General features: G+C 43.5%; 1 protein-coding gene across 2 annotated transcripts in view; it reads left to right on the forward strand.

Annotated features, from left to right (window-relative positions):
* Window positions 1-18,666, forward strand: part of LOC126539947 (protein MIS12 homolog) — a 38,181-nt gene extending 19,515 nt beyond the window's left edge. For both annotated transcript variants that reach the window (XM_055075723.2, XM_050186773.3), the window contains exon 5: window positions 17,647-18,666. In XM_055075723.2, coding sequence (XP_054931698.1) covers window positions 17,647-17,886 — 240 coding nt within the window. In that variant the 3' untranslated portion in view covers window positions 17,887-18,666. The remainder of the gene's footprint in view (window positions 1-17,646) is intronic.
* Window positions 18,667-27,076: the final 8,410 nt, after the last annotated feature.

Raw genomic sequence — 27,076 nt, forward strand, 5'->3', positions numbered from 1 at the left:
CTTGCTGGCGAAAGTGCACTTTTTTTTATTGAGCTGTAGGCCAGGGTTTTCTAGACAGGCAAGGACTTCAAGACGTTGCAAATGTTGTGAGAACGTGGTCGAAAACACTACAATGTCGTCGAGATAGCACAAACAGGTTTGCCATTTCAAACCACGCAAGACGTTACCGGTCATGCATTCGAAGGTGGTGGGCACGTTGTGGAGTCCAAAAGGCATCACACTGAACTCAGAGTCCATCAAAGGTAGGAAACGCCATTTTTCTTCGTCAGATTAGGACATCGGTATTTGCCAGTAGCCTGATCTAAGGTCAAGGCTAGAAAAATATTCGGCACCATGGAGCAAATCTAGTGCATTGTCAATCCATGGCAGGGGGTAAACATCTTCATGTGGGATTTTGTTCAGCGCATGGTAATCAACGCAAAAACTCACTGAGCTGTCTTTCTTCTGCACTAGAACAACTGGGGAAGACCAGGGACTCGAGGAAGGACCTGTATTTCGTCTAAGCATGGCTGATATGTTTTCCTCGATGATCTTGCACTCTGTAATAGACACGCAATATGGGTGCCGCTGAACAATGCGGGAGCCACCAATCGGTATTTGGTGATTAGCGGCGGTAGTCATACGGAGGACGGGTGAATTGATGTTGAACAAGGAATGGTGTTTGTTCAATAATGGGAGGAGATCTTGACTTTGGGCAGGCTTTAGGTCAGGGCTCATGGTTGCCAACAATGGTGTAGAAGAGGCATTACTTGGCAGCGACCCTGACTGAGGTGGCACTGTTGAAATACTGACACTGACTGGTGATAAAAGGAGCAGTAAGATGTGCGCTGATAGCCCAATTTTGGATGGGCGCTTGTACGTTCCTTGGGAGCGTAGCCACGTTGCACATCTTATTGACGCCTTCGACAAAATCGGGAGATGTTTCCTCGATAGCCACAGTAGTAGCAAGTGGGCCTAGCAGGACGTGGAGCGTAGTAACGCTGTACATGCACTGGAAGGGACAACAAAGCCACTGGAGGGTGGTCTCCTGGTGTAGGCGAAGGGGCGATGATGGCTGGAGAGAGCACCGCAACATCGGCATATGTTGGTACCTGATGAGTGCAGGGGCCGTCGGAGCACGGTAGACGTGATGCAGACGTGATCTCCTGCCGAATGATGCCACGCAAGGCAGTCAGTGGAGAAGGGATGGTACTTTGTGGAGTGCAGGAAGAGCATCGCCCATGAAGCTCTTTACAGACAATGTCGCGGATAAGCATTCGCAAGTCCATGGTTGAAGGGAGATGAACGTTGGAGGTATCGGTGCATAGCCAAAGGGACTGGTGCTCCTCAAGTCGCTAGCAAGTAGTTATCACATCCTGGATGGTAGCAGAATTTAGCGTAGCAAGGGCATTGAAGGCAACAGTGCTTATGCCTTTAATAATGTGGCATGTTTGGTTACTCTGGGACATAGTGGCATTCACACGCTTGCACAATGCAAGCACATCCTCAGTGTATGAGCTGTACAATTCCCCAGCGAATTTGATGCGCTCACCAAGCTGCTTCTTCATGGCTCCAGCACGAACAGCTGGGGCACCGAAAATCTGCCGAAGCTGTTGCGTGAACGTCACCCAGTCAGAAAGATCAGGCTCATGGTTCCAAAACCAGGTTTTTGCGACATCGGACAGGTAGACCGGGACGTTCCGTAACTTCTGTGAACTGTCTCACTTGTTGAAGTCGCTGACAAGGTTGTAGTTTTTGAGCCAGTCCTCTATGTCATGCCCGCATACACCAGTGAAGATTTGGGGGTCGCGCTGGTGACTGTTGATGGTCACGACGGAAGGCGAAGGCTTCTGTGGAGCAGTGGCCTCGGAGTGCTCGGATTCGATGAAGCGAGCATGGCCGGAGGTGTTATGCGGCGACCCGAGCGGAGCTCCAGTGAGAACGTGTGACAGGCACTTAACTCCTTGAAAAGCACTGTCCACCACTTCTAAGGAACTGCTTTATTCCAGCCGAGCTCGTGCTACTACCACAAGGATCAAGCTGTGCTGCTGCTGATGATATATACAGATGAAGATGTACAATGGATGAGGATATGTGGAGATGAAGTTGAAAGTCAAGCATGCGTTACACTCACAATATTTACAATATTGTGAAGTGCCTGAAGCGGAATCTCCGTGAAGATAAGAAAAAGACGACGACCTAGACTTGGGGTGCAGGAAGAGAAGAAGAGGAAGTTCATTAAAAGGCAGACTAAACAGGTCGTCTCACTCTTATTTCCTTATAAATATTAAGAGACATTTACACATGCAGCCAATCATTGTCTGATTCAGAAGTTTCAAAATTTTTTTAAGCATTCAAGCAAGATTTTTTGAAATATATAGATAGCAAAATGCTGTACCAAAATGGTGGCTCAACCACTTGGAGTCACTACACCAAAGTCTAACTCAATATTGCGGCTTTCTGATGGATGTTTTGACACGTGATAAAGCACAAGCAATCTCCTTTGCAATTTTTTTTATATTGGCTTGTTAGGGCGTTTCTCAGTTATCATTCTTGGCAAATTATCTAGAAAACTTGGCTCTGACAAATGCAGAACCTGTGGTTACTTCTGAAAGCACCTTTCTCTTCAAAGCTGCAGGTGACCACTATGTTGACTAAGTAGTTGATGTTCAGCAGCGTAGCTTTTTGGGCTTGTTGGTGCATGATTTGAATAGCACTGAATAGCGTGCAGAGTATGGGACAGTAAAAATTCAAACACACACTAACAGTATGAGCGCTAACTTCCAACAAATTATATTTTTACATACATAACTTTTATAAGCCCGAAGAAAACCCTATCGCTTATACAACCGGTATCGGTGTCTCGGAAACGCTAGCTCTTTATCACAGAGGAAAATAGAAGATGTGCTCACACATGTGCGTCCTGCTCTGTTTATCTTTTCAGCTTCAATGATTTCTCGAGTTACCCTGTCTTTGCTCCTTCCTATGACAACACATTTATCAAGGAACGGCTTGTACGTCCTTGACTAACAGGAGAGGATGTGATGAGCAAGTATTTCCCTTCGCCTATACCTGATATTGCGAGCATGTTCCATAAGGTGTTCGCTCAAGCACCCACCGGTTTGTCCGATATAGTGGTTCCCGCATGACAAGGGAATTCGGTACACGACACCTTCATCGCAAGTGACGTAAGGTTTCTGATGCTTGACCATGCATTCTCGCACTTTTGTCAGCTTTTCCTGTCTTGCACATTGTGGCATGTTTCTTCAAGGCCGAGAATACGACGGTTTCATTCGCCCATTGTCCAATTCTTTTCAGATTGTGGGAAATCTTATGCATGCAAGGCAATACAACAAAATGCTTCTGTTCACCAAGCACCGGATTCGGATGACATTGTATTTCTGATTTTAGTTGCCAGAGAAGCTTCTCGGCAACAGACACTTGAAAATGCGTTGGGTAACCAGGATTAGTCAGCCTCTTTGACTGCTGTTTAAAACTGTTTATCATCATGTGTGTGCACGATTTTCGGAGAGAAATTTTGGAAACACGTGCTGACAATAGCTCTTTTTACAAGTTTTGAGTGCGCGGAATGATATGGCAGCACAGGTTTGTTACTTCGTGGCTGGTAGGTCCAGCAAATGCTATTAGCTTGAAAGGTGAAGTTCAGTTGATGTTGACCTTGACGGGCAGCGCTGTCATCTTCTACGCCATGTAGTCGCTGCACTTAACTCCTTGTACATACCTGCAGGGCAAGTCTGGCATAATGAAGCGCTATAACCATTCACGTTCCTGCTCCCAAAGAAGACATTGCTGCTACTATTTTCATGTGAAAACCCCTTCGTGCTGCCCCATTGCCAGAGCAATAGCAGATGAGCTGCAAGGAACGCCTAGGATTATTACATTTGTTTGCTTATTTTTAAGGGCACATAAATTACTATGCGTATGAGTGCTATTAAAAATGAGTTTAAGGCAGCATGTCTCAAACATTCCCAATGATGCAACTTGGTTAGCCAATCTAATAGCTCGCTCGACTGACGTCTCTACAAAGCAGGTAATGGGGCGGCTGAAAACTCCCAAGAGCGGCACTGTTGCGATTGGTTAACGATGCACATTTTTAAAACTCTATAATAAATTACATGCTTTATGCGGAACGCTTAGATGTCTCACTTAATGGAATGCATCATGTAACCGCACTGAAAAACAAGGGACAAGGAAGGAACACACAAGACAGGCGCCTGTCTTGTGTGTTCCTTCCTTGTCCCTTGTTTTTCAGTGCGGTTACATGATGCATTCCATTAACGACCACCAACTAGCCCGCTTATCCCTGTTAAATATCTCACTTAATGATCAGAAGGACCTACCCTAATGACTCGGTACGTTTGCACAAAATTGTGAAAATAATTTCAGGATTCCTTTAAGCAACACATGTACTATAGCTTTATTGACTGAACTCTGTGCATTCACAACTGACTTACATTAGCTTTGTGAATTTTTTTTTGACCTTTTGTAACATTGTGACATTTGTGACATTCATTTGTAATGTAGCAGTGTAACACATATTCCCATAGTTGGAAAATACTCACGTTTGTCGGGAACTACACTTTTTGTAGCACGGAGGCACGCAGGCATGTGCAGTACACTTTTGCAGGCAGACAATATTTGTTTGTAGCTTTTAGGTTGTAACTGACTAGTATAGGCATTGTGTGATCGCTTGGCTCACTGACTGCTGCTGTAGCTCTCCAAGTGCGTTGTCAGACACGTGTAGTGTAATAACATCAGGGATGTAGTCCATTATGTGGCTAGGGCTGGTTGGTTACGCTTCTGCAAGTGGGTCGGGACCACGTGCTGTAACCGTGGTACAGCACGCCGACATATTTACTTACTTTGATCGTCCCACACACAGGTTTTGCCTGCCTCGAGGCACAACGACGTTGACTGCCACTTGGGGGGCTTCACGGCTGCATCTGCATGGGATTGTTCCCGTTTTGCCACATCATACATAACCCTATAATAACCCTATAAAAAAACCCTTACACTCAACAAAGCTAAAACTCACTACATGATTTTTCATTCTAGGCATAGTCATGTTAACAGTGCACCTCTGCAAATATATCTTGATAATAGCATTCTGGAGCAGGTGAACACAATTAAATATCTCGGCGTGACACTAGACAGTAGTTTAAACTGGAAACCACACATTGATAACGTATGTTCGAAGCTAGTGTCAGCGTGTTATGGGCTCTTAAAGGCGAGGGCATGCTTCGATATTTCGGTACTGAAAATAATCTACTTTTCTCTCTTTCATTGTCATATGACATACTGTTGCGAATCATGGTCGTCCACATTTAAAACATATTTGGATCCAATTTCGTGCTTACAAAAGAGAGTGGTGCGGATAATGACGTTTTCTACTCCATTTGAATCCAGCAGTCATTTATTTTGCAGGTTGAAAGTACTTCCCTTTACCCTATCCTCCGAAATGAAAGTTGCTATTTTAGGGAATAACATAATATGTCGCAATCACTCATTGTCGTTTAGTATATTTGTGATTCCTACACGAAATACTAGACACGCCACTAACATAAATTTCAATTTACCAGTTACCCGAAACACATATGGTCAAAGACTAATTCAGTATCATGGTACAAAGATATGGAACACCTTACCAATAGAAGTGAAGAGTGCCAGTAACTTTTTATTTTCCATAAAAAGATTATATCTCTTAAAAATTAGTTAAGAATGTTGCTTTGTCTTTGTGGTGATATTTTTTCAGTAATACTATTCTATTGTTGCACTGATGTATGTTTTCTTTTTTTACTCTTTTTTCTCATCCTGTACAATTATGTATAATCAATACGCATTTGTTCATCACTGTCCTGATCGCCGCAGCACAAACGCATGTATACCACATGGGCCCACACTAGCCTTGGCTATGGGCCCAACAGTTGTTTGCTTATGTTGATGTACAAATTTATGATGAAATAAATAATGTCTAAATGTCTAATGTCTATCTTCGGTTGGGTGGCATACGCACTTACGGCTGACATAGCTTTCAGAGTGAAATCAGCGCCCTTTGACCTTCGACTGGCACTGCCCCTGGCTATGAAGGACCTGCATCTTCTACCAGACCGGCACTTTGGCAGCAGTGGCGGCGGAGCTGGCATATTTACTTACTTTGATCGTCCTGCGCACAGGTTTTGCCTCGAGGCGCAACAATGTCGACTGCCACTTGGGGGCTTCTCGGCTGCGTCTGCGCAGGATTGTTCCCATTTTGCCACATCATACCGTCTTCGGTTTGGTGGGATATGCACTTACGGCTGACGTAGCTTTTCTAGTGAAATCAGCGCCCCGTGACCTTGAACTGGCACTGCCCCTGGCTATAAAGGACCTGCATCTTCTACCTGACCGGCACTTTGGCAGCAGTGGCGGCAGAGCCGGCATATTTACTTACATTGATCGTCCTACACACAGGTTTCGCCTCGAGGCACAACAATGTCGACTGCCACTTGGGGGCTTCACGGCTGCGTCTGCGCAGGATTGTTCCCATTTTTTCACATCATACCGTCTTCGGTTGGGTGGCATACACAGTTACGGCTGACGTAGCTTTTCGAGTGAAATCAGCGCCCCGTGACCTTCGACTGGCACTGCCCCTGGCTATAAGGGACCTGCATCTTCTACCTGACCGGCACTTTGGCAGCAGTGGGGGCGGAGCTGACATATTTACTTACTTTGATCATCCTACACACAGGTTTGTGCAGAATCTTGTATGTTTCCTTTTCTTACTTACTCCGTCGCTGCTGCCAAATGTGAAGTGTAAATGTCCGGTACTAAAGTGATGCCTAAACTAGCCAAGTTCCTAAAAGACATTCGGCAAGAAATGCGTGACATGTGAAGTGTTATTGAAAAAGAACTCCGAAAGGAATTCAAAGATATGAAGCATTTTATTGATTTCTTCAGCAACCAGTTTGATGCAATGACAAGACAGTGTGCTGCAATGAAAAAGGAAAAGCTTCTTTAAAGAAGGAAAACACTGCTTAGCAAGTGTCTGGCCTTGAGGAGAGGGTGACAACCCAGGAACAGTACTCAGGAAATAGAAGCGTTGAAATTAAAGGTGTGCCATTCACTGAAAATGAAAATCTTTTTGCAGTAGTAGCGAAGCTCGGCAGCCTGGTCAATGAGCCTATCTGTGACACAGACGTCAATGTGTGTCACCATGTGCCGCGGAAAGACGGTGGCTGTCCGAATATTGTCTTTCAGTGTCGTTTGCGTTCAAAGTGTGATGGGCTCATTGAAAAGGCGTGAAAAAAGCTTATATCTGCCACTGATCTCGGTCAATCTGGTCATGCTTCTATTTTCGTAAATGAGCACCTGTGCCCAACACTAAAGAAGCTTCTTGGGCAAGTTGTTGCGCGAAAGAAAGACAAATGGTGGAAGTACGCATGGACTTGAGATGGTAAAATTTTCGCGCAGGAAACTGACACCTCACGGGCGCTACGCATATCTGCAGTTCAAGACCTTGATAAAATGGAGTAAGCGCTTGCAAGTGTGCATCAGACGTCGTCCTTACTGCAGCAGTTAACCCTTTCGCTGTCGGACCTTTCTGGCCGTGACGCACCCCCAGTGTCGGCTTAGTTTCAGGGAACGAGCATAACAGGGAATGAACATAGCAATTTATTTTTGATTATGATTGGTATACAGATAACATAGTCAATGCAATATGCACATTTCAATGTTCTGCAGCTGTTATTAGTAAACATCATCATCATCATCAGCCTGACTATAACATCCGTTCAACATCCGAATCTGACGATGCGAAACTCATCTCTTCGTCGCATTGGACGCTGTCCGAGTCCAAATCCGAGCTCGGCTCGTATTCTGAATCGTAAGAGCCACCGCTCCAATGAGCAGACGAAGGTCTCGCGCCGCTCAGCTATCCGAAAGTAACCGCGCGCAGGGAGGATGCGCTTTCAGTCGCCCGCACAACGGAGATAAATGGGACGTTGTGTGATCAAGAAGAGGGAGATGGAAAAAGGCTAAAACAAAGTTCGAAGGGCTTTACGTTTACTGCTGCAAGTCGGAAGCGAGGGTGCGGCGAGAGAGCGAAAGCAGCAATCGAGTCACCCTTTTTGGAGAGGCAACGGCGGCGCGTGCGCCTGAACTTGACGCGCCGTAGCAGACACACCAACAGAAGAAAAATAAAGACAACAACCCTTGAACCCATAACCACACGCGCGCGACGCATGATCCAGCGAATGCGGAGCCACCGCGCCACTCGGCAAAAGGAGAGGGGGGCGTGGCAGTCGCACCGTACTCTTCAATACGTGTACTAACACAGGTCGGGGCGAAAATACGAACTTGTAGGAAGAGTCAACATATGGCGTGGCCAAGTCCGGGAGCGCCAGCTTAGGGCTCAGGCGCGAAATTTTGAATGCGCGATAGAGAACGTACCGGTACGTCAGTGACACTGTGGGGGGGAAGCGCGATGACGTACCGGTACGTCCGTGACAGCGAAAGGGTTAAACATGGCTGAAAGACTGTTCACACCAACCGACGTTGGTAAAATATTTTCTAAGAGAAATTAGTGCACATCCTTTTTACATTTAAACACGCAATCTGCACGCAATAAGGACGATGATCTCAATGCATTGCTGTCTTCTTTTGTTTTTTTTTATTCGACATTGTCATGATGTGCGAAACATGGTATCGCAACGAAGAAGCGCTGCAAATATCAGACTATGTCTCTCATTATCTGAATTGGTGCAATAAAAAGGGCGTTGGTGTTCTGTTGCTTACTAGGACTAACTTGCGTTGTGAATTGTTGAAAGACTTTACTCAAGTTACTGCCGACTTTGACATTTTGACTGTTCTTCATGGTCACAGCATTCTTTCTGTGGTATATCGCCCACCGGGAGGGAATGTGGTTAATTTTCTTAAATACATTGACAATTTGCTATCCTGGGTTAACGATAACGACTACAGTTTAGTTTTGGGTGGTGATATTGATATTAACATGTTACACAATAGCCCACTTCACAGAGACACATTGCGGGTACTTCAATCAAATGCTTGCATTAATACAATTATTGCTCCTACTCGTATTCAAGGTGACTGCCAAAGTTTACTCGATGTTTTCATTACGAATTTTGACACACAAGACATTGAATCAGGCGTCATCACTGCTCACGTCAGTGACCACTTGCCTATTTTTCTACTTGTTAATTACCCGCCGTGGTTGCTCAGTGGTTGCTCAGTGAAATGCGAAAACACCCGTGTACTTAGATTTAGGTGCACGTTAAAGAACCCCAGGTGGTCGAAATTTCCGGAGTCCTCCACTACGGCGTGCCTCATAATCAGAAAGTGGTTTTGGCACGTAAAACCTCATAATTTAATTTTTTAATTTTTTTTACTTGTTAATTCACCTGTGTTGCCCTCGCATCTTTCTAAAGATCAACACTTCACATTTCAGGATATTAACCCATTCATGCTTGAGAAATTTCACAACGAAATATTGCGCATAAACTGGCAAGACGTGTATAACGAAAAAGACTGTGGCAAAGCGGACGGGTTGTTTTTATCCTTTTTTCAGAGCGCTTACAGAAAGTCGTCTAAAGGCAAAACAACAAAAGCGAAAAAAGCAAGGAAACCTTGGATTACTGACAGTAGGTTGAAGTTGATCAAACAAAAAGATGCTCTTTTCAAGCAATTCCTAGGCACAAGGAATGCAAAGATTTAGCCGAGTTCAAAAAATTCTGGAATAACGTTAATGGTACTCGAAGGTAGCAAAATCGCAATATTTCGAGAAATTATTTAATGAAGAAACAATAATGCGAACCAATATCACCTGGAAAAAACTAAACGGTTTACTTCGTGTAAACAATCAGCCAGAGAATGCAGCAGAGTTAGAAATAAATAATCAGCCGACGTCAGGCATGGCATTGGCTGACGCTTTTAACAATCATTTTGTATCGCTGGTGAATAGTTTCTACGATCCTCGTTGCACAGAATATGTAAAACCAAAAGTCGTCGAAAGTGCATTCCTAAGCCCCAATGACACTCATGAAATCAACAGCACGTTTCTTAGCCTTCCAAATAGCAAAAGTTGCGATATTGATGATTTGCAGATTCACCCAGCTAAGCATGTTCTAGACCTAGTCTGTCCTGTCTTAGAGCACGTGTACAATCTTTCATTGGCAAATGGTATATTTCCTCGGTGCATGCAGGTAGCAAAGGTAACAGCACTTTTCAAATCTGGCGATAGAAACGAGCGTTCAAATTATAGGCCAATATCTATTCTGCCTATTTTTTCTAAATGTCTCGAGAAATTGATTAATACAAGAGTGACCCCTTTTTGTAAAAAGCACAATGTAAATACAGATTACCAGTATGGGTTTAGAAAAGGTCGTTTAACAGAAATAGCTTTACTGATGCAAAAAGAGATAATTTTGCGAGGCTTTGAAGACAATGTAGTTACTCTCGGTATATTTATTGATTTTTCGAAGGCTTTTGACACCCTTAGTCACAATACTCTACTAACAAAACCTGACATTTATGGCTTTAGGGGAACTTTCCTGAACTTAATTAGAAGTTATTTGCAGTACAGGTATCAGACCGTTGTCGTAGGTAACAACTGTTCAAAAGATTTGCCTATATTCTCTGGAGTTCCTCAAGGAAGCGTACTAGGACCAGTATTGTTTAACCTGTATATAAATGAGATAGCTAATATCAGTACTGGCGCACAATCTGTTATCTATGCCGATGACACTAGTTTATTCATAACTTCTAAGGACGTGAAAGAATTGCTGTGTGTTGCTAATGATACACTAGCCCAAATAAACCAGTGGAGTTTATTCAACTCATTAACTATTAATACTACCAAAACAAAAGGCATGCTTTTTCAGCCAAAAAACAATAGGCATAGCATTGACGGACATCTAAGAATAGGTGCTTCTTTCATAGACATACTACTATCGGTTAAAACCTTAGGTGTCATATTCCAAGAGAATATGCTGTGGAATGACCATGTTAACATTATTGCTAAAAAACTTGCACGAGTTGTTGGAATACTAATAAGATTACGCTTCCTTTTACCATTAAGAGTGAAGCTCCTACTTTATAATTCTCTTTTTTTATCTCATGTTAACTATTGTCACCTCGTATGGGGCAACAAGACTTACAATAATGTCAACATTCTATATTTATTGCAAAAGAAAGCCATCCGTGCAATTTCAAGCTCTTCATTTGATGTACATACTGATCCTCTTTTTTGTCAATTAAATATAACGCCGATAAAATCGGTCTACAATACAATTTTGCTAAAATGCTTTTTAACAGAACGGTAGCACTAATTTTCTCGTGCACATGTCAAGGCTAACATTAAATACAAGCAGTTTCCGTATACGTCGCAGAGAAACTTGGCATATTCCGCACTCAAGAACTAACTACGGGAATCAAATGCTGCACCATGAACTACCATCTCTACTTTACTCTCTTCATTAATCGCCATACTTATTATTTCAATTAGGTGCCAAACTTGCCACTCATATTGTCATTCACATGTATGCTTAGTGCTTTTCTTTGTGTTTTGTTCTGATGTACAGGCATTCTAAGCATTAATTGCACAGTGACTTATTTAGTTTTGTATTTCTGTGAATTTTACTCGTAAATGAAAAGTTATTTATGTTGTCTGCATTTTGTTGTTTTCCTGTTCCTGTTTTTTGTAACTTGTATGACAATTACAATTTCAGCATTCATGTCAATTTTTCGCCGCTGTGCAAAAGTAACTTTGTACAAATAGTCCCATTTATCCACACATTGTTTATATCTATATTGTTTTTCCAATACATCTGTTCATCTTGTATTTATGCACGCATTGCTATGTGATGCCAAAAGAAACCAACAAGGGACACGGACCTAGTCAGGCCGATTTTATGGCTTTTTGTCTGTGCCCCTGTCATGTGCACGTTGTATAGATACAAAAATAAAATTCAAGTTCAACCGTACGTTACCATACTTTATGGCATCATGGTACATCTTTCAACAACATGCATATTTCTACACCTGCTGTTAAGGTACTTGGATTCATCACTCTGGGTGATGGACTGCTGTTGTAGCACTCTGCATGGAGCAGAAGCAGTGTCGCATATTGGAACTACCTAGCTCTTTGTAGTTCACACGCAAAACATCTTTATTTTATTTTCATTTAAAAAAAGAAAACAGGAAGGCACTAAAGCACTAATGGTAATGGAGAAATTATTTTGCTTTTGCACTAAAGCACTAATGCTAATGGAGAAATGATTTTTCTTGAAAAGGAGATTGTACTTTTGAGTGAATGTGAGCTCGTGTGACGTGTAAACCTACTTCACCATATTTCACCATTACGTCAACTCGGGTAGGCAACTTATAGCGTGTAATGTCCTGACATCTACAGCGATGAAAGAGGGCAAACTGACGAAGCAAGGCACAAGTGTTGAAGGAAGCTCAAGCTTGACAGTTGATCACTACTGCTGGGCTGTGGGTGCGTCATGAAGGGCTGTTGTGTAACACTGATAGATAGGTAGGGGCACTATGCACATTGGAATCCCTGCACATAGGCATTTCCATGCTCCACCCCCAGTTGCAGGCCAAATATACATTGTTCTCCACCTTGCGCTTCGCAGTTTACTGACTTGTGCACTAAGCCATTGCCTTTTCTCCAGCTATCTCTTACCACGTTGATTCAGCCACACCTTTTGCCTTTTGTCATGCCTAGGTAAACAATGTGGTGATGTGCTCTGTCTGTGTGCAAGTGTTTGTGGGGTTCGCAGCAGTCCTGGTTTCATTGAACCCTTTCAAGGCCAATGACGTAAATACAGTATAAGGCACCACGAACATGTCCAAAATGGGCGATGCCGTATACTTACGGCGTCGTCTGTACATTTAAAGAGCGTGCCAATTTCCTTTTTTCTTTTCTGGCATATGCTGCGACTATATGGGAATACAGAGAATTTTTTTCTTGCACCTCCCTTTCAGTTTTCGTTGCATGGTTTGTTTTATTGGCGCCTGTGCGGGTGGGCGTCAGTTTGGGTTTTGCTCCGCGGGCGGTTTTGGCTTCTTGCGCTTGCAAAACTTATGGCTATCTCGTTACTAATCGCTCAAAGGGTGACCACCTGTTTCTCGCTCGTTTAGTGCTCACAAGGGTGCGCATAGGAAGAATGCCGCCGTGCATGCTTTTCCTTATTTTTTTTTTTTATACTCGCGAAAACAAATCTCCTCTGGTTGGCGATAGGATGAAGATTAGCGGAAGTTTGTCACATGTATTGCATTTCTGACAGGCGCACAACCACAGAGTTTTCTTGAGTGCGTTCACCTACGCACTTTGATTACACTATGGACGTAAATGTTAGTGTAAGAGCAGGAACAATTGACACTTGCGAAATATTCTCGTGTGCGCATTTTCTAAGCCTTGAACTATATGTATAACAATGCATCAAATTTTTAATTCTTAGAAGTTCATTTCCTTTCTTTATTGTTGTTATTCATGAATAAACAGTACATATATACCAGCCCAAAATATTTGTTTTTCACTTTATGGTCACCCTAGAAAAATTACGGTAAATTTTTTTCAAAATAGGTCCCTCAGAATTGGAATCTGCAATAAAAAAATATCGACCCTGGGTGGTCACATGTGGCGAGAGAAATTTACCCTGGAAGGGTTGAATGGCCTTGAAAGCCTTTAGTCTTCATGAAGTGCTTAAAAACCACAAATTTCATTTCTGGCTAAGCCTCTTGGACTTTGTCTATCCACAAGGTCATTGCATTTGAAGGGTCAAGCCAATCCAATTTAGTTATTAGCTTTGTGTTTGTTGGTGGTCTATTGCTTGCTAAGCCTTCTTCATTTAACGTATGAGGAGACACGAAATTTTTATGTAGTAGATAAAATTATGGTACTGGTGTCCCTTGTCAGAAAGACGGTTTTAATGCTATTTATGCATTTAATGTTCTAAAAAAATGTCTTTTTTATTTCGATTTCTTTCTTTAAAAGGTGCCAAAAAATAAATTGCCCAGCACTTGAGCATTGGTACCTTTGAAACCAATTGCTCTATCCCAAAATGCTTTAGAGTTAATCAAGGACTACCTATGGAGCTGTGCAATAAACCAGAATCAAAAACATGTGATGCATATTTGTGGAATTATCGAGAAAAGAAACTGAAAACACAAAGAAAAACTGCCTTTTCACAAAGCAATACTTTGAGAAAACTGGCAATAATATAAAATGAGTGGAATTTAATAATTCTAGTTGATCACTTACCTTGATACATAATAAGACAGCTCGCCAAGTTTTCTTATAAAATTTTCCCTGAGTAAATGTCCATAAATGATATTGCAGTGCAAAAATTTTCAAATTTTCGTTTCAAGAAAAACGAGAATAAGAATTATAAGTTGAGTGATAGAAATGAAAGCAAGGTGCCCGAGGACTAGTACTCTTTAGAGATGTAACAAGCCTCTTCTTGAGCATCCTCCTCGTCGTGTTTTACCCATTTATAACCTCATATTTCTTTCTGGGCTGCTTTGCTCAATCAGATATCTGACAAGATACCTTCATGAAAAGAAAGCGGAGCTCAGTTACATTTCCTGGAATGCATTTAAAGTTGTGTGGTTCCTGCTGTGAAAGTGGCAGATATATGGGGCGGGGGGGAGGGTATGCAAGAAATATTCACCTAGCCTACTTGATCTAAACAGGTTTTACATCTACCACAGTCTAGCGTATTGCCTATCTTTCCTTGATTTTTTCTTTCTTCACTAAACCTATATACATATTTTAGCTACCTGTGCCTGTAACGATTCTGGTTCTGTCCATCTCTTTCCTCCTTTTCCCCCCATCAATGCTCTAAACCATCTCTTGCTTATCTCAACTGCTCACCAGTAAATGCTTCCATATGCTCCGATTGCTGGCGCTTCTGAAATGTGGACTGTTCCTACGGCTATTGCCAGATCAGGCCAGTGAAGTGCCTTATGTGAAATTTAGAGGGCCCCTCACCAGGCCACACGGCAAACTTTTTTCAAATCGGCTCATTAATGCCTAGATAGAAATATTTCAGTGCCACGAACCCATGATTTCAAGAGGCGAGCTTTACTGCAAACATATACGCTCTCTCCACTTGCCTCGTCTAGCCTCTGCAAGCGAAATTCCTTCTCTGCGTTTTCTTATACCGGAGCTCGAGGATTGCGCGACGCGCACGTCACGAGCTGCCCCGCCTTCATTCTTTTTTTCACCTCGCTTTTTGTGGTGCAGTGCACTTCCACTGACACCGTCGTGCACGAGCTGTTGTGATTGTCTCGTTTCGCGCAGCGCACAATTTTGCGCGCTGTGCACGAGGACACCTGACTAGCGGTATGAGTCAGTGCTACACGAATACTGAGACAGACATAAGCGAATCACAGAGCATGATCCCATGCTGGAACACGCTAGAAAATGACTGTTTCGGCGTCTGCATACGCGACGTTGGAACAAGCAGACGAAACGGAAGTACATCTCTCTTGCTGCGATGCAAAGTAAAACAAAAACATGCAGACATTTAGTTTGTATATTTTATTATTTCGCTAAGCTTTAATTCATCTGTTCAAGCAACATATTACTCAAATAACAGATGTTGCCTTGAATAATTCTTGAAGTGTCACCATGAGGGATGTCAGAGCTCAAACATATGTACGTAGGCGCACTAGCATGTGTACGTCATCCTCTGGCTTGGAGCAAGGTGACCACGAGGAGAAGGAAAAATGGTGTTCGGCTTGAAATTTCAGGCCTTTCCATGGCGCGTAGCGATGTAATACTTTGCAGATGATCGTTATCGTGCATTGTGTTCTCTGTGTTTGTCAGCTCAAAATGGCCAGACCTAGTGAGGGGCCCGTTAAGCAATATATTACCGAAATATTGTAAACTATTACGTTTTTCACATCATATAATTGATGTTTGCGAAAAAATTATGCTTACATATTATCGATCTAGAATATAAAGGTAAGAAATGTACAACTGAAATCTGTCAGTTTAAGTTCCACGAATTACGGTATATACTGCAAGTTAGCCCGTAACTTTTGAACGGCATAAGGTAGAGCCAATATTCTTTTGGCGATAGGTAGAAGAGTACATTTGATTGCATAAAACCATAAAATTAAAAGAAAAATTCAATTTTTTGAAGGAAATTGTTACTTCAAAAGTATCTTGATACCTTAGCTTTTATTTCTTGTGGGTAATGAAGGAAAAAGCTTCCTTATCATTGACAGCAGTGGTTTGTTTCACGGCATCCCGAAGAATGTTGTTTTAGCCGTGATATTAAAAAGGCAGCAGTGGAGAATGTGGACACAAGATGAATGAAAAGGGTGGCATAAATGCCTGCTATGAACTAAAAGGCCGCACTATAGTGGATGTGAAGGACAACAAGAAAAAATGTTTGCACGTGCCCCAGGGAAGGCAGCACTGAGCTGTCAACCATGGACGCCATATGTTCACTTTTGAAAGGCATGACAGTTCTCTACAGAAGATAATCGAAGGCTGACTTACGCTCATGCTACCACAATTATTTATATGGCATGCTTTGACTGTAAGACGCACCTCTTCATTCCTGTGACAGCATGGAACGTTTCTGTCCTTGAAATTGGGATTGCATTACACTGTCATGACATCTGTGACAGTGTACTGATGGTCAGACAGCATTCTGCCAATCAACGACTCACTCGATAGGTTTTTGAGGCTACAATCTGTATGTCCAGGGCTAATGTCGTACACAAATACCGAATAAAATGGGCGCAGGATGGTGCCCCAATAGCTTAACTGATGAGAGCATCGCATGTGCAATATGAAGGATGTGTGTTTGACCCCTAGCTTTGGCAAGATTTCTTTTCAGCCACTTTATTTCACTTCTCTTTATTGTTTATACATTTAATTTAAACATACCAATTAACGTCTACTATGGCTTCCGTGGATCTTTGTCACTTCATATTGTTGTGATAAACAAAAAATTGAGTCTCTCAGATCCCAATCCCATTCTTCTTCTCGTTCATTGCAACTAAATGTAATTTTATACACTTCTCTGATATGGCATACTATAAACTTCTTTGTGTGCCTTCATAACACCTGTCAAGTTTTCATGTTGACTTCAAATGTTCTGCATGGAAGTGCATATCTTTCGTAGCTTACTGCCAACTGTAAACATGTTGACCTCAGATTGACTGCTTACTTTTTTTAAGTCTGTGACACAGAGTGAATGTAAGGTATGCTCGTGACACTATGTTCTCCTTGCGCTGTTTGCTTGGTGCGACCTTTGCATGAACTAGACGATGTGGTGTAGTAGTACCCTTTTCCCACATCCACAGGTAGTGGCAACGATAAAGAAACATGCTTGTAATTAAACGCACGATCTCGCTGGTTCATTCTGTTCTGCCAATGTTCATTCTGTGCACATGACTTACTCAAGGGACTTGAGGCAGGATGCAGCTATACCATTTTTATAACTTTTGAATGCTTAGAGAAAAAAATTGAGCACTGATTAAATGATCTCTGTGAGTAATGCCAGAATGCTAGATAGTCCATGAACATCATGGTAATATCTAGAAACAGTGCTATTTTATGTATTTTCTGGGTGAATTTCTTTTTTCCGCAAATGCTGCTATAAATTCTGTGTGTACGCTCAGGAGACTGCACGACAGCAGGCCCTTAAGGAAGAGCTGGCCCTACAAGATGTTTTGCGAGAACAACTACGAGCCAAGCTGCGGAGCATTGAGGAGGTGGCTCAGCAAGCAGCGGAAATGAGCAACAAGACCACCATGGTGCCAGCAGAGGGTGTTGCCCGCTTGCACCTGGACACTCAAGATGTGCCGGGACTGTGCAGAAAAGCTGAAGGTCTCTCGGGAGCCACAAATGCGGCGATTTAGGAAACCAATTGCCATTGTGTAATGCATATTATAACCTTGCCTATATTACTTGATAAAAGGTTAGGTGTGCATTTGGTGTTGGCTTTATTTAGGAGCTTGAATGTCATTTTTATGTTTGTTTTACACTTTGGGCACATAGAAAGTGGGTGCTCGTTTGATTCGGGGGCGTTAGAATCGGGTCAATACTGCTAGATGAATCAGAGGTGTGTTTTGGCATTTTATTATGATAGTAACTATATGGACACTTCCAGGTGCATTTCTACCGTCAGCGTGATGTTCTGTACATAGTCTTAATTGTGATAACATCATGGTCCCACACTGCATGCTGTAGGTGGGACTGAAAAGGCGGGAGGGTGAGCCGAGGGTGGTGGCTTGATCTCGGACGAGGAAGGGGGGGCGGGGGGAGGATACACATTGTCTTTCACTGTGTGCAAGGCAACTGGACGGGGGAGTTTTACTCCAGCGGCAGCTGCTTATAACTTGGCTGAGCACTGCCACGCGAGTCCTATCTTGAAAGCAATCTGTAATGGAGACAGATTAGTCTAGCTGCACTGCAGGCTCGTAGCTTCTTGTACGCTGTGTTGTTGCTGCTTAGTTCACATTAAAGCGAGAGACAGCACAAAGGTCAATTTGCTTGCTGCTGCTGCCTCTCCTGAGCGAGTGTCCGCAATCATCGAGTGACGTGTGTTTATGTCTGTGTGCACTTGGCACCATGCTTGTTAATTTAGTTAGTAAGCGAATGTTTGCAAATTTATATGGCCGATAAAGCTACTATCCTTACTTCGTATAGCTGTCTACTAATTTGCCATCACAATTGATGCTTCACCTGTTGGCTGTGACTGCGACATTTTTTCGCCAGATAATTCGATCAGTTTCATTGGTCCTGTCGGGGTCCAATTAGTGGAAGTCAAGTTTCAAGCAGGGTGCAGCATCTTCCTTTATGGTGCCTAAAGTGTAAAGGTGACAGCATTGTTTATGTACTAGTGGAATAGTAGTCAGTGCTCATCTAGCAACTGCATGCTGCAGTACAAGAGCAAACAGCTGAGTAAAGAAAATAATACATTGGCAGAAAATTCACAACTAGTTTCAGATATTGGAAGCCCACTTAACTGTGCTTCACTAGTACTGAGTTGTGCAGATGTTGAAATTTGTGAGCAACATTCAAGGTTCTCACACCCTTTTAACTGAACAATTATGATTGTATGTCATGCTGGGCTAAGTAGAGAAGAGTCAATCTAAACAAGTATTTTAAACATTAGAAATAAGGTGTTAAAGTGGGCTATCTGGTGCATCTTGGAGCAAAACAGCGTAAAAGTATGACACGAAACAAGATGAACAACAGAGCAACGAGCTGCAGTTGATGTTTATCGCGTGCTACATGTGGAGTATGCATCCATTGAGTGCAGGAGCTGGCCGACGGTAAGGTGGACTTTAAGAATTAGAGATTTATTTACTTTAAGTACAGGACTTAGAAACAAGTAAAATAAAAGAGAAGTCATCATTGGCCGGCAGCAAATCGTGCGCTGCGGCCCGCGGCAAGAAGCATGTCTCTGAACGTTTCTCCCTTTCCAATGGTTCACTGGCTTATAAGCCCTTCAGTCCGTCGGGGCCATATCGCTTTCAGCCAATCGTCGAGCCAGTACAGGTCTCGTCATTTTCGTCCAATCGGCAGCCTGTACAAGTTTCATCACGTTCGGCAAATGGGGACACTCACTGGGCTCTTACCTTCCGATGACTGCATCCGTCCCACACTGCCTCCTCGTCTGTTCGTCCCCGAACGACTTTCACTGTTGCGCAGCAACTTTTCTCGGGTATAAGGTAAACCACCTCGAAACATGCTGAAACTACATGTGCACTTTCGGGGAATCGCCACACAAGGGGGCAGACAAAAGCTCCCCGCATGACACACGAGGACAGACTAACCAGCCTGTCTGGCGGGTCTGGTAACACGGTTGACGCGCACCTGCGTACCACAATTGGTAAACGTCGGCGAGAGGATGCACTCGGAGAACTTGACCAAAGCTGAGAAATGGTAGGTACCTTATCAAACAGGATTGGAAAGAAGGGCAACACAAGGCAATGGCGATATTGAGAAGGGGATTAGATTCAATTCTAAGTAAAAAAATGTGGCCAATTTGTTGAACAGATTTACTGAAGGGATGCAAACACATGCTATGTTCTTCTTTGTTATCATGTGCACTTCATTAAGGATAACATAAACATTCTATGACAGTCTAAAAACCAGAGAATGAATGGCATATACTAAGCATATAGGATAACAAATAAAGGCACAAGATGGGTTAGCACAACTTAAATTAATCTGTTTGATATAAAGAGGCCAAACTTTTGGATGTACTATTTCGAAGTGCACAGCTAGGTTAGTGGCATTTTATATGGAATCGCATGTGCAGATTGCCCTTACACTTGTCTAGCCCACTTTTCAGTGTAAATGTATATTCTCTACACAATGCTCAATAAACATTAGGCACAGGTCAACACTGTGTTGTCCGTCTTTTTGCTTCATCCCATGTTTTTGTGCTGTTTTGACTTCAATGTCTGCAAGTTAAGGCTGTGCGCAATGAACCTGTGAAGCATGTGTGTCACTCTGTAAAGGGTACGCCTGTGTATTTATGTAATATGTTCGGTATGAATATCAAGTTGTGGCTGGTGTGCTCTCCTGGTTGAGCTAGTGATAACGAGTAACACAGTCAAGGAGCAAGTGGAGATGGTTCTGCCATTCCAACAAAGCACATCAAACCCTGTGCATTCTGTCGTCTGCTTTCCATCGATGTGGCATGTGTATCATGAAGCGATAGCAGTATAAATGGCCAACCCAGAATATAGACTTCCTTAGTGACCCGCTGCACTCCTTAATGGGTCAGTGTGTTATCTTTTTAGGTTAAAGGCGCTCCACATCCAAAGAAAGCAGACAATGGAAGATGTAAGGGTTCATGTATATTGCTGGAATGGCAAAACAGTCTTCACTTTTTTTTCCTCTTGCATCGCTTGTTAGCATCACCATCTCATCTTAGAAAGCAGCCTGGCCATTGCTCGCACGTTACTAAACACTACAACACATCAGTAGTTGCTTCCAAGTTAGCTGCATGCTGCTATACTGGTTCGTAAATTGGAATGCTAGTGTCAGTTACTTTTGAGCGTTGGACTTTGAAGCTGGACCACATGTAGGTGCACATGTGGCACACAATGGGAAGAAAATCATCATTATGGAAATGCTGGCTGCTCCAGCAGCTGCCTCACTCTGTTTACAATTCAAGAAGTGTCTTGTCATATTCATGCCTGCAGAGGTACTACATCTAAATTATACCACATATTCTAAGCTTTCGTGTTGTAAGCGACACTAAAGGCAAATAGTAAACTGTGTGGAGCAGCGCAAAGCGGCACAAGGGACACAGGAAAAAACGACAAGCGCTTACTGCCAACTGAAATTTTAATGTCTGATACGAGGTGTTATATAGAAAAAAACTGAGGGAAAATGACATAAAAAATAAGAAAATTTCGGAATGCCATTAGCTCAGTATTTCACTCGTACTGGTGTGAATTTATTGAAAGTGAAGACTAGGGTGAAGCAAATTTGCCAGGATTTAGAATTACATGCCTTGGAAAAACAAATCAAGAAAAGCAAGAACGCGGGTTCAGAGATGTTCTTTTCGGCAAAAACTAGAAAATCTGGTGTTCTCTTCCGCATCATCGTTTCAGAAAGAGGAGCATGGTAGAAAGAAGTGGGGCTGTTCCTGCAACAAAATCTGTAGTCATTATCCACAGAGAACCTGTTTTTGATTAATTTTCTTAAGCTTAATGAATGTGGTAAGCTTGTTGCATTCTCGATCGATATTAAGGACCTTTATTACTCGTTCCCACACAGTAGGCTGTTGGAATGCATCAGCGAATGCATTGAAGATTTCGGTAAGGTTGACTTTCAAGACCGAGCAGGGTTAAGCACAGGAAATTTCCTCACTCTGGTGCAGTTTTACTTTGAATCCATATACGTGGAAAGCAATGACGAAATATATCTTCAGAACAAAGGAGTGTCCATCGTGTTGTGCATTTGTTGAGTGACCTGTTTTTGGCAAAATCAGACAGAGCTTTGCAGCAACAATTAGAAGGAACTAAGGTTCTCAGAATCTTCAGATATATGGACGACTTATTGGTAGTTTTACAGTGTGGTGCCTTGGAGTTCTCCACTTCATCACAACTGGATGGTATATTTGAAGAATGTCTATCCGCCCTGGTCTTAACACATGAAATGCCACAAGATGATTCCCTTCGTTTCCTCGACCTCAAGCTTGTGTGTTCTAATGATCATGGTTGCTGGACATATGAACCCCGAGCGCACAAGCCACTCCTGCCCTTTTCAACAGCACACAGTAAACTGGTAAAGAGGTCTGTTGTTCAGGCCTGCTTCTCTAATGCATTAGACCAGTCCTGCCACCACAGACTAAACACCTGAAAGCCCTGGGCTATCCTGATGGATTACTCGTCTCAGTAGCTGAGGAAATCCACAGAAAAAGAAGAAAACCTAACAGAGAAGCCATGGTCACCGAAAAGCAGCCCACAGAAAAGGAATGTAAGGTTGGGGTGATTCCATACAAGCATCAAATCGCCCATCGACTTAAAAAGTTGGTGAGTGGGTTGGTGTACGTGTAGTGTTTTCTGCCCCATGCAAGCGTTGTTTGATATCGAAGAAAAGCACCCCTATCAAGAAAGAAAAAGCCCAGTGTGAAGTCAAGCACCGCAACCGTTACGTGGATCACGTGCTGAGGGTTGCATACGGAATCCCCTTGAAATGTGGCGCATGCTACATTGGTCAGAAAGGCAGGTGTCCAAACGATCATCTGCATGAACATGCAAATAATGTTAAGAATGGAAAGGAAGCCCTGCATTGCAGGACATGCGGATGTACCCCTCTGTTTGGAAAAACAAAAGTAATCTTCACCCATATGGGCGATCGAATGCGCATCATCATTGAATCGGCTAGCATGGCACGTGAAATGCCCGTGCATAAGTAAGCCATCAGTTGGCGTTCTTGGACAATGGCAGTGCGAACAGTGAGCGGTGATGGCATCGTTATAATGTTTTTCATCTTTATTGTTTGTTTTTTACATATATATTTTGACGTCGTTTCCCCTCTGTTTCTTCTATATGACACGTTGTATCAGACAATAAAATTTGAGTCGGCAGCAAGCGTTTTGTCCTCGTTTTTTCCTGTCCCCCCTGTCCTGCTTCACACTGCACCACACAGTCTAAAATGGAGAACCAACTAGCCCAGACCATCACCCTCCTAAGTTGCAAATAGTAAGTAAAGCTAAAGTGATAGATTAGTGCTCGGAAATCTCTAAGGCGTCACCATAGAATAAAGAACCAACTTAGAGAAGGGAAACTGTACCTTCCGCAGTGGTTCGAAAATAAGCAGCGGCAGCGCATGAAACTTAAGGTCTCCTCGATTTGGCTGCACTTTCTGCACTAGTTCAGGGGGTGCAGAACTCTAGCACTCGATTTGCCAGTGCAGCTTGCGCCACCTGAACTTCGGCACTCGATTTGACGTCGTGCTGCACGAGTTCATGTACACTTCGGCACTAGACTCTCCGCAAGTTCTTTTGTCGTGCACGTAGTGCAAGGCTTTTGATAGCAGACGACACATGCGGCTCCGTGGCCATGCGGGTGTTGGTAGACGGCATCGACGGCGCCTGCTATTAGTAACGCAGCACGGACGCCAGTTTTCTTCAGGATGTGTACGCAGCATCTTGTTAAGGGCGCTTTCCGGGTTCAACTGCTGCTAAGTGCACTGAAGGCCTGGATTTTCCCTCAGGTCACAGTCGTTTGTATTAATTTTCACGAGCTTACCGCTACCTCGACGTTAAGTTTGCGCGAAACCACATCGGTCAGTCGTTTGAAACGTTGTGCCATATATGATTCAGAAAGATGTGGAAACCACGCTTGGTCATGCTTTCTGAATAATGACACACCAACAAAAGAAAACCCACAGCCACCCAGTCGCAGCAGACGAAGGCCTGTACGTTTCTGCACTTTTGTCCTCGATTTGACCGCTGCACCGAAAGCGCTAGCGTCGCGCTACACTCACACTCAAGAACTAGCGCTGCACTGGCACGACACTTTTCTGAACTAGTGCAAAAGGTGCAGCCAAATCGAGGAGACCTTTAGGTGGATGCCAGATGACGTAGCTCAATCCGGAAGTGGAAGTGCACTTTTTTTTTTTAAAGAGCAAAATTTAATATGGCCGTTTTTTGCCGGTCGCGTACGCTGGTACGCGCCGTGCTTGCCCTGCCGGCTATGCAGCATGCCTCAATGCCTTCGCTGCCGCATAGCTGGTGTGTTCTAATTGCCAAGAGCCTCTACTGACGCCCATACAAACAAGCCACAAGTGAGTGTACAGAACGTGCGACTTTATTGGCAGAAGACAAGCAGCGTACATTCTCGTGCAATAGCAGAAATAAAATTTGCATGTCGAGATACGCTGGAATCATTGACGCGAGCTCGTAAACGGCTCACCATCGTCGTCGCACGTGGTGGTCAGGTTAACGAGCGACAACCAGCGGCCAAGCAGATTGGACAGAGTGTGCCACCTGTTCGCAGCGACAGTCGCCGTTAAAAATGCCCAAATTGAATTGCGAAGCAAGGGTGACGCAGGCATCTGCTGCCGCAGCCTACACAGCGACATGGACTACCCCGGATTTTAGCCGTTCACTCCTTTCCAACCTGCACGTTTCTTTTCTTTCGGGGGCCGCTAATGTGTGGCTTACACTTGGTGTCTCACATTGTCTCAATATGGACAAGTCGCTATCGTGGGCATCGCCTTCATCAGCTACTTTTGCGGGCCTTTCCAACCATCTGGCTATCAACTTCACGCATCGGATTATGTAAGCACGTATGCTGGTCTCCGTTCATGCCTAATCGGGGCCAAGAAAGGCCAGAGGCACAATTGCCCATTGCTGCAGCAGGAAAGGGCGAACGAGGAGCACGAATCACGGTGAATGAAAATTGGGAGTCTATGTCGCTGTGCAGGCTGCAGGAGCGAATGCTTACTTCGAGAGACTGCTTCCCAGTGCAACCGACCAGGCCGCAATATTCGAAAAACATAACAATGTGACCGTAACCAAGTGACATAACAGCAAAATTAAACAGCAATCAGTCACCGCATGAGGCTCAGACAATACATTGGCTATGAACCATCTTACAGGCGTAATGCTTGCCTTGTCGCATGTGGTGGTCTGGTAACGAGCGAGAACCAGCGGTACAAACAGATTGGACAGAGCCTCGCACCTGTTCGAACCAACAGTTGCCGTTGAAGATGAGCAACTTCCATTGCGAAGCAATCAGGTGATGCAGGCATCTGCTGCCGCAACCAACACAGCGACATGGACTACCCGGCATTTTAGCGTTAACTCCTTTCCAACCTGCACATTTATTTTCTTTCGAAGGCCGCTAATGTGTGGCTCACACTTTGTGTCCCACTTTGTCTCAATGTGGACAAGTCGTTTTTGTAGGCATCACTTTCGGCAGCCATTCTTGTGGGCCTTTCCACCCATACGGCTATCAACTTCATACACAGCTTCGAACCATGTAAGCACATATGCTGGTCTCCGTGTTGAGCAAATCATGGCCGAGGTAGGCCACAAGCACAATTTGCCTATGGCTGCAGCAGGCCAGTACGAACGGGGAGCGCCAGTTGCGGTGTGTGTTCACTGGGAGTCTATGTCACTTTGCGGACTGTAGGAGCAAATGCTTACCTCGAGGGACTGCTTACCAATGCAACTGACCAGGCCCCCACATCCGAGAAACGTAACAGAGTTACCACAACCAAGTGGGGTAGCAAAACCAGATTCTGCAATCAATCACTTCAGTGTAGCTTGCGCAAAGACCCAGGCTATCGAGGAAGAAGAGCAATCATCAACGAGACTAGGAATATGGAAAATGAGAAAGCTTTCATTCAAGAGAGAAGCCACTCTGCTCTGCAAGCATTGAAGGCTAAAAACATCAAGAAAAGTAAAATGGTGCATAAATTAATGCAAGACACATGCCGATGCTGCATCAGCTATTTCAGGAGAGGAATTGTGCATGTCAACATACACTAGAAGATACTGCTACAGATATGTTAGGCTACTAGACAGTGACTGGTATTAAGTATCAGCGAAGAATCGGTTGACCTTTATGTTTGCATGAGGATGAATGATCTCTAATAATAAAAATGGGCAATGAAAAAGCTTGCATTTATAGAAGAAAAATTACACTTGGCACAAATGGAATTGACATGGCTAGGAAGCTGATTAAGGGCAAACTGACGGAACTCGATCTTTTGGCCAGCGTCGTCCGTGCTTGGTCAGAAGTTGCAGGTGCATCTGAAGACGAAGAATGTCTAGAAAGTCCTTTTTCAGTTACCTGGGTGACTCAGCCAAATGTTCGTGCTGGTGGAATGGTGGCTGAAGCTCTTTTCAGTCTTGACACAGTCCTCTGCAGACTTGATATCTCATCCATATTCTTCTGCATGTGCTTCTTTGTTCTTGGTGTAAAAGCCTTGCAAATTCGGCTCCAGCCCCTTCCTGTTGGCGCAGATAGGAGCTCCTGTGATGACCAAGATATGCTTGGCATAGACTCTGTTGGGGTAGAACGGTGACACATGAGATACAGCACAGATTAGCCAAACTGATGTGTGTTTTCTTTTATGTTCGAACCAATTATACTGAACCATAAATATGAACAAACATTCATATCTGCTGCAAACAGCAAGCCAATACAGCATATAACAAGCATATTTATTTCTGAACCATGTGTTGTTTACCTTGTAGTAGTAGCCAACGTCCACACAATGACCTTGTAGCAGGCAGCAGCTTCTGTTTAGTGCGTGGAGTGTGTTGCTTTATACTGGTGCCGTCCTCATTGCAGCATGTCTGGAACAGAAATTTTGACTGAATCAGAAATTGAAAAAGCAAAATTTTGCAACATGAAATGCAAACAGGTGTGACATATATATTGTAATGGTTTGCGACTACAGAACACATGCAAATGTACACTGTCTGTTCTAGGGTGCTTAAGCAGCGTGTTAAATATTGCTACTGTCCATAAAATTGATGTCTGCCTAACTACAATGCATGTCAACAGCTTAAGTATTATTAAGATCACAAATGAGAACATTTCTGCGTTCATTTATACACTA

This window comes from Dermacentor andersoni, chromosome 2 (assembly GCF_023375885.2).
Source record: "Dermacentor andersoni chromosome 2, qqDerAnde1_hic_scaffold, whole genome shotgun sequence".
In the NCBI taxonomy this organism is placed as follows: domain Eukaryota; kingdom Metazoa; phylum Arthropoda; class Arachnida; order Ixodida; family Ixodidae; genus Dermacentor; species Dermacentor andersoni.